At 57.8% G+C, this 7588-nt stretch overlaps 1 protein-coding gene across 5 annotated transcripts; it reads left to right on the top strand.

Moving 5' to 3' along the window:
* Positions 1 to 533: 533 nt before the first annotated feature.
* On the top strand, positions 534 to 6130 carry CITED1 (Cbp/p300 interacting transactivator with Glu/Asp rich carboxy-terminal domain 1). 5 transcript variants are annotated; one of them, XM_045074004.1, is made up of 4 exons: positions 534 to 873; positions 2487 to 2607; positions 4800 to 4924; positions 5505 to 6130. In XM_045074004.1, the coding sequence occupies exons 2-4, from the start codon at positions 2595 to 2597 to the stop codon at positions 6048 to 6050; spliced, it is 684 nt and encodes a 227-aa protein (XP_044929939.1). In that variant the 5' UTR covers positions 534 to 873; positions 2487 to 2594; the 3' UTR covers positions 6051 to 6130. The 5 variants fall into 5 exon arrangements, with proteins under 5 accessions (XP_044929939.1, XP_004777320.1, XP_004777318.1 ...); XM_004777261.3 differs by lacking the exon at positions 534 to 873 and adding an exon at positions 1002 to 1403; XM_004777263.3 differs by lacking the exon at positions 2487 to 2607 and having other exon boundaries at positions 535 to 873.
* Positions 6131 to 7588: the final 1458 nt, after the last annotated feature.

Genomic DNA, 7588 nt, shown 5'->3' with positions numbered 1-7588 from the left:
CTTGTGATTTCTCTCTGTCAAATAAATTAAATAAAATCTTTAAAAAAAAAAAAAAGAGTGAATCCCTCGAACTCAACCCCTGCTAGGGCCTTCAAGGGAAGCCACCGCTGCGGGACAGGCTCTGCCCGGAATCCGGGGACTTTGAAGGGGAAAAGGACTCCCAGCCTCAGCCCTTCAACAAGATGGTGCGGTCCAAAGGGGGCAAACAGGCTCCGAGAAAGCTCTGCAAAAAACTCCAATCTTGCCCCGCTGGCACTAGCCCCGTCCCGTGTGCGCCCTCCTCCCCGGGGCCATTCCCTGAGCTTCTCTGGCTCTCCACCACCACCACCACCCCCAGCCCCCTGAAGCCTGTTCTGGCCACCCGGCAAGATTTAGGTCAGAAAACAGACACTAACAGCTCTCCCTCGCCTCAGCGAAATTGCTAAGTGGAATTTATTGGGCAAGTCCATGCAGGGCGGTGGGGAGAGACCAGGTCCCGGGCAGGCGCCCCCCGCCGCTTTAGAAGCGCAGGCGTCGGCCTGGGGCTCAGGCTCAGAGCGCCCACGGCCTGAGCCCGCCAGCTCCACCCCGGGAACCGCGGACGGTCCCCAGCGCCGCCGGACCCGCGGGGCCGCTCGGACTCCGTTCCCCAGCCGGCCCTTCGCTTTCACACGATCCGCGGTGACTGCACCAGCTTGAGCGCCTTTAAAGGGCCACACACGCCAGCCGCCGCTATAAAATGTTCCCAGCGGCACAGCTGCAGAAGGGGCACCGCTGAGCTGCCGAGAGGAGGCTCGCTCCGCCCGGCTGCCCGCCCGCAGCCTGCCCGCGAGGAGTCGTTCCCGGCGAGGAGGAAGAGGGCTGCGGAAGGCACAGCACCCGCTCTGGCCCTCGGTGAGTATCCAGTTCAGATTTTGCCGTCAACTCGCCCACGAGCCAGGACATGTGCTAATAATGCCCTAAGCCGGTTATAAAGACGTGGAAATTGGGGGGAGAGGGGAAAAAAGGGGGGGAAAGGGTCTCTCCTTTCTGGGATTCCTAGCCGAGTCTAGCCTGCTGCTGCGTGCGTGTGCGTCAGGGCTCTCCGGGCGGCAATGGGGATTTGAGAACCAGGTCCCCGGCGCCGGGAAGGGAGCGCGGCGGCCGCCACCGCCACCGCCCCGGAGTCAGGCGCCGAAGCTGCGGGCGGGCGGGCTGGCGGGCACGGGCGCGGGCCGGGGCTGCTTGGCGCGGCACGGTGCGGTGCGGCGGCGGCGCGGCGGTGCGGGCTTTACCCAGGCGCCCCGGGGTCGGGTGGCACTGAGCGCGACCGGCTCGCGGCGGTGGTGGCGGCGTGCGTGCAGGGGGCTGGGGGCTCCGCCGCTTCGCCCGCGGCTCACCGGGCTCCGTGCTTCCCTCTCTCCAGGGCGGGCGGCTTCGCAGAGGTAAGCCGGGCCGGCGGGCAGGGCGCTGGGCTGGTCGGCGGGGCCAGGGACTCCAGCCGAGCGGATGTGGGGAGCGGGCGGCGGCCGGGCGGGCCGGGGGGCTCTGGGGGACTTGTTTTCTGTTTGAAAGCTGTTCTGCTGGGGGCAGAGGGGCCGCCGCCCGCCCGCCCGCCAGCGAGCCTGTTCGCTCGCAAGAGCGCCCGCCTGCCGGCCAGCCGGACCAGGCGCCCGCTTCTCCCGGGGAGACCGCAGCACCTTTTCTCCCCGCGCCCGCGCTTTCTCCAGCTTGGCTTCCACCGACTTTGCTAATCGCCCGGACCGCATCTGGACGCTCCGGCTCCCGGGCTGCACAAAGCTCAGGTTTCCTTCGGGGACTGGAGACGAGAGGGGCTTTGGGGGCCGAGTTCAGCCAATTGCGGGATGGAAGTTAGCGAATTTGGGCAACTTGCCTCTTCTACCCAGCCGACCTTTACTCTCCCCCACACGCACGCCCACACACCCACGCACACCCACGCACACACCCCTCTCCCTATAAATGAGGGCCGCGGGGCCGGGCCGCGCACTGAGTCCCTGCTTCGCGGAGCGCCGGACTTGGAGTCAAACAGACCTGGCTGCGAATCCCGGCTCCGCCACTTTCTAGCGCTGTGACCTTGGGCAAGTTACCGAACCTCTCCGGGCCTCTCTCACTCTTCTCGTACCGGGCTTATAGCATTGACTCCGGGCGGTGTGGCTAGGGGGTAGACTCAGCCCGCGGCCGCGTCGGGTAGCTCAGCGGGCGCTCAGTAAGTGTCGTGAGGCGCGGGAGTGGGCGCCGCCGGCGCCGAGTGCGCCCCCGCGCGCGTTAAGACCGCGGAGCCCCAAACTCGCAGCGGAGGCCGAGACCCCGCGCCCCTCCCCGCCTGCCCATTCAGTTTCTGCGTTCGGTTCCTGATAACAGCACTTGCGGGCGCAGACGGGGCCCTGGTGGCCTGGGTGCTGGCGCCCACCGTGCAGGGATGCTCCCAGCCGCCCCCAACTCCCGCAGATCCACCTGGGATGCGGCGAGGAGGGCAGCCGAGCCGTCCGCAAACAACGGGCCTTTAGTTTTCAGGTGGCGAAACTGACTGGTCTGGTTAGAGCGCGTCCAAGCCAAGCCGCAGTACTGTTTGGATTTTTAAATTTCTCCTTCTGAGTGAGAAAATAGCAATCGAGATGGAGCCATCCGGTTGGTGCCATTTTAACTTTTGGTCCCCCAACAGGTCAAAGACGCGGCCCCCTACCTGCCTCTCCCTTCTCTTCTTCCCCTCCCCTCTCCACCCCTATCTGGGAGGGAGGGGGCTGCTGGCCCTTGGGAAGATCTGTAGAGAAGGGAGGGCGTAGGGACCGGGAACTGGTGGCTGGGCTCGCGAGGCACCAGCGGGCGCGGAGGCACTTGTTGCTCTGGGTTTGTCCAGCCGCCTCTCGCAGTGGTTGCGCGGTGGTCAGCTCGCAGCTCAGATAGCGGGCTGGGACGTGTCCGCGCTGCCAGGTTTTGCCTTCAAATGGGTTGGGTGGCAGAATGGGGACCGAAACTCGGGGAAGCAGGGGCAGGGATCCCGATCGAAATGCTATCGCCTTTTCAGACGGATTCAGTAACACTTACTGAGCGCCCACTGAGCCCAGACCCAGGCCGGGGATCAGGACGGGTAGTGGAGAAGTGGCGGGGATGGGAGGCCACAGATCAGAATGCAAGCAGGGTCCCGCCTAGGGGAGCTTCCAGCCTGAAGGGGGAGACATGGTAAAATTGGTCTTCCCCAGGAACAGATATCAGAACAGAGATACTTTTTTTCTCTTTTTTTTCCCCCTACTTTGCCCCCCTCACCCCCATTTCTTTTAATTATTGTTGTTCCTGCTGTTGTTTTTTCTTTTGTACATTCGGGTACCTAGTAGCAGAAGAAAGGGAGGCTGGATAGGAAAGGGAAAAGATGGACACCCCCACCCCCGCCATACAATTTTGTTTGGACATGAAATTGCTTGATACCAACGGTGCTGAGCTCTTGAAGATGACATGTATTAGACTCCTTGTCTTGTGATCACTGGCTTGAAATATTCTGGGGTTGCCTCAGAGAAGAAACAGGGCTTCCCAATCAAGCAGCAGTGGCAAACCCAGAAAATGATTTTCCCGTGTTTTCTCCCCACCCCCTTCTTCCCTTCTCTGTTTTTCTTGCCTCCCTCCCATATAAATGGCGATGAGAAAAAGAGGTAGTGAGCGGTCACTTTCTAGAAGTGTCTGAACAGATTTCTAATGACCACAGGGAACAGCGAGGTGTGGAGAATTCAAACCTTGTGGACAGATTAGAGATCCTTTTTTTAAGGCCCTGAAGAATCTCTAGGCTTAGAGGTATTTATAAAAATGAAATTTTACATCTCTAATTCATCATGAAGGCCAGAATATAGAGGGTTTAAACAACAACAAAAACAAGCTTCCAGGAAAATAACTTGAGATTTTTCAGAGATGTTTAGTTTTCTGGTTTGGGGCACCCTTTTACCCCCTCATCCCCTATCCTTTGGCACTTGAGCTAGGGAATCATTTCTTCAGGAGCCATTTGAATCATTCCCTGTATGATGACTTGGCCCCAGGGGTCAGGTGAGGCATGTGGAGATAGGAGTGCTAGATCCTGCTCCCAGAACCACAGCTACCTGATGGGAAAGCCACTGAATCTCTGTGCCTCAGTTTCCCTCCAGGAAGAATCATTCCCACCTGTCACCACAGACGGGTGTGGCTGGGCTCAGAGCAGATATCCTGGGAAAGTCTGGTGCTGCCCAGGTTGTCTGGGAGGCATGGAGGCAGATGAGACATTCCAAGCTGCTCTTTGGCTGCCTTCATGCCCCAAGACCACCCCGATCGGCTGGCTTTCTCTCACACCGTGCTAGAAGCAGGGCTCTGGAGCCCCATGACCTTAGCTTCGGGGACTCATTCCTTCCCCAGGCTAAAGCAGCCAGCTTTCCAGGTCTTCCTTGCCCTCAGTCCTTCCCACTTTCTCCCAAGCTCAGTGGAGCCCCAGGTCCCCAGCCTGGGTGCCAGTGGCCCATTGAGAAAGTGTGCTACTTGCTCAGGGACATCTCTGACCTCAGTATCAGAAACAGTGCACCTCATGCACACACTTGAGGCTCTGAAGTCACTCGCATTAGGAAACAGTTGCATGTATGCCCTCTTGGTGATGGGGGCAGCACCTAGCTAAATCAAGCCCCTTTCCTGCCTCAGGCAAATGCTCTAGCTTGATCTCCTGCCTCTGTTCAGGTGGTTTCTGGTCTTGGGCCTAACCCCATTATCATCCTTGCGTTGTAGCTGTGTGGAGTTGCCCAGCTTTGGGCTTTGCTAGTGCTCTCTCGGTAACTAAAGCCTTTGTCCTTGTAACTTCTTTTCCTCACATACAGCACAAAAGCTCCACCTGACAGCATCATCTCCCACCAATTTATCCAACTTCTGCCAAGGCTCTGAAATGCCAACTATGTCAAGGCCTGCACTCGATGTCAAGGGTGCCACCTCACCTGTGAAGGAGGTAACTTCTGCCATCTTGCAGATGGGGACACTGAGGCACGGAAAGACAGCCTGGTCTGGCCCCTGTGAAAGGCCCTTCCATGCACAGTATCTAGTGTCCTTTAGCATAGAGGAGATAGCAGGGCTTTCTCGGGGGAGAATGAGAATAGCTTCTGCCTCAATGTGGTCAACTTGAACCCACCAAGGTGTGGAAAGATGGCAGAGAAGGGAACAGAGAAGCAGAAGCAGCACAAGGCTGCTCCTTTGAAGAGATTGCTGTGATGCTGAGAAGAGAGCCAATGAGGTGCCCTTTTCAGAATGGTGACATGAAGGAAGGTTCAGGGGGAGAGAGACGAAAGCCATGGACCCACTTAGGACGATGGGCACCCAGCACCGAGCACTTGGGTCTGAGCTCAGTGCTCAGGATGGTGGTAGCAAGAGGACACTCGAGCTGGGAGCCTAACTTGCCAGGGGGCCCTTGTTGCTCTCTCCCCACCACTAGCCCCAGAGGAAGGGCATGCAGGGGCTTTTCCTGAGCCCAGTGAATGGTGACAGGCCACCAGCAATGGGGGTGCCAAGCTGTGCCTCTCTATGTCTTGTAGGATGCCAACCCTGAGATGAGCTCGCTGGCCTACTCTAACCTGGGCACAAAAGACCGCAAAGCAGTGGCCATCCTGCACTACCCTGGGGTAGCCTCAAACGGAAGCAAGGCCAGTGGGGCTCCCACTAGTTCCTCGGGATCGCCATCTCCAATAGGCTCTCCTACTGCCACCCCTCCCACTAAACCCCCACCCTTCAACCTGCACCCTGCCCCACATCTGCTGGCCAGTATGCAGCTGCAGAAACTTAATAGCCAGTATCATGGGATGGCTGCCGCCGCCGCCGCCGCTGCCGCCACTCCGGGCCAACCTGGGGAGGCAGGGCCCCTACAAAACTGGGGCTTTGGGGCTCAGGCGGGAGGGGCGGGATCACTCTCTCCTTCTACCGGTGCCCAGAGCCCTGCTATCATCGACTCGGACCCCGTGGATGAGGAGGTGCTGATGTCGCTGGTGGTGGAACTGGGACTGGACCGAGCCAATGAGCTTCCGGAGCTGTGGCTGGGGCAGAATGAGTTTGACTTCACTGCGGACTTTCCATCTGGCTGCTGATGATGCTCACTGTCCCTAAAGATGGAGGAACAAAGCCACCGATTCTGTTGTAAATAAAAAATAAAAGTTACTTACAGAGAGTTGGGCCGGCTGAAGGCGTTCTTCCTTGAGATATAAAGGTGTGCGGCACGGTCTTGCATTACCTCTAGCTGTTTGGAGGCCCACAGTGGGGTTATGCGTGGCTAGCCGGGAAGGAGCTGGATGGGGTGCGAGGAATGGGGAGGCACAAAGAGGACGGCTCACCAAATTCCGCCTGCCACCGCCACTGCCCTTAATCTCTCCAGGGGCCCAAGTAGCTGTCCTCACCACCCTAAGACCCCAGAAATGCTGTCCTAGTCAAGGTTGAATATGGGGACTGGTCGGAGGCAGTCTCAGATGAAAGACTCATTCAGACCCTTCCACAGCCTCCTTGCCACCAGCCCATCCAAGCCTGAAGGGTTGCCCTGGCCACATGGTACCCACTCTACAACTCTAAAAGCCACCCTACCCACTCTCTAGACCCCTGTCTAATCAAACCATTAAGGCCACTCCTTTGCCCTGTTGCCCATGGGCCAGAGATGGGACCTAAGAAGCATCCTATGACTTGGGAGTTCAGATTTCTCTGGAAAATTGCAAAAGTAGCAGATTCCCATGATTACACTGGGATTCTAGGTGCCTTCTTTAAGTCCCCCGGACAGTTGTTCAACCCTTCCCTCCAAGGCCGGGACACATAGCTGGCATGAGTGTCCTCCTGACTCTGGGCTTCCTGGCCCAGCCGGTATGGGGATAGTCTGTTCCTTGAAGCTGGCCTCTTCCTCTTAGAGATACAGATTAGGGCTGGGCTTGACAAGTTCAGCGTTGAGCAACATAGCCCTTGCTCTTAGGCAGTGGCTTCAGAAGCATACCAAGTGGAGTGACTAGAAGGCTCAGTCGGTGGGGCTTCTGCCTTCAGCTCAGGTCATGATCCCGGGCTCCTGGGATTGAGTTCTCTATCAGGCTCCTTGCTCAATGGGGAGCCTGCTTCTCCCTCTCCTGCCTGCTACTCCCCCTGCTTGTGCTCTCTCTCTCTCTCTCCCTCAAGTAAATAAACAATCTTAAAAAAAAAAAAAAAAAAGCATGCCAAGTGACAAGGCAGTAGCACTGAATTGGATCCTGGCCTTGGGGGTGCCAGGCCCCATCCCCGTGTTGGCCCAACCCGAGAGCCTGGGGGCCCCTCTACCCATGTTTCAGACCCCTAAAGACCTCCTTGGATATGGTAAAAGTGAATCAATTTCTCAGGACGAGTGTCAGGCCTTTCCCATAGCAAGTGTGTTCAAAGCGCTTCCCACTGGTGGAAGCAGTGCCTTGGGTTCCACACTCCCAGGGCACCTGCTCTGGGCCAGGCACTCTGCTAGACACTGGGAGGATGAATGACATAAAGTCTCTCCATTTGAGGGGATGTTCACCATCTAGAAGGAGAAAGGCACCAACAAATTACCATAAAACACAATATTTGCTATAACACTGGGAAAGTGCTATTTGATCCCAGAAAAGGAAATAGCTCCATCTGCCTGGGAAGT

The sequence above is a fragment of the Mustela putorius genome, unplaced genomic scaffold (assembly GCF_011764305.1).
Source record: "Mustela putorius furo isolate JIRA1106 unplaced genomic scaffold, ASM1176430v1.1 tig00537297_pilon_pilon_pilon, whole genome shotgun sequence".
Classification (NCBI taxonomy): domain Eukaryota; kingdom Metazoa; phylum Chordata; class Mammalia; order Carnivora; family Mustelidae; genus Mustela; species Mustela putorius.
This window is presented reverse-complemented; position numbering and strand designations above follow the sequence as displayed.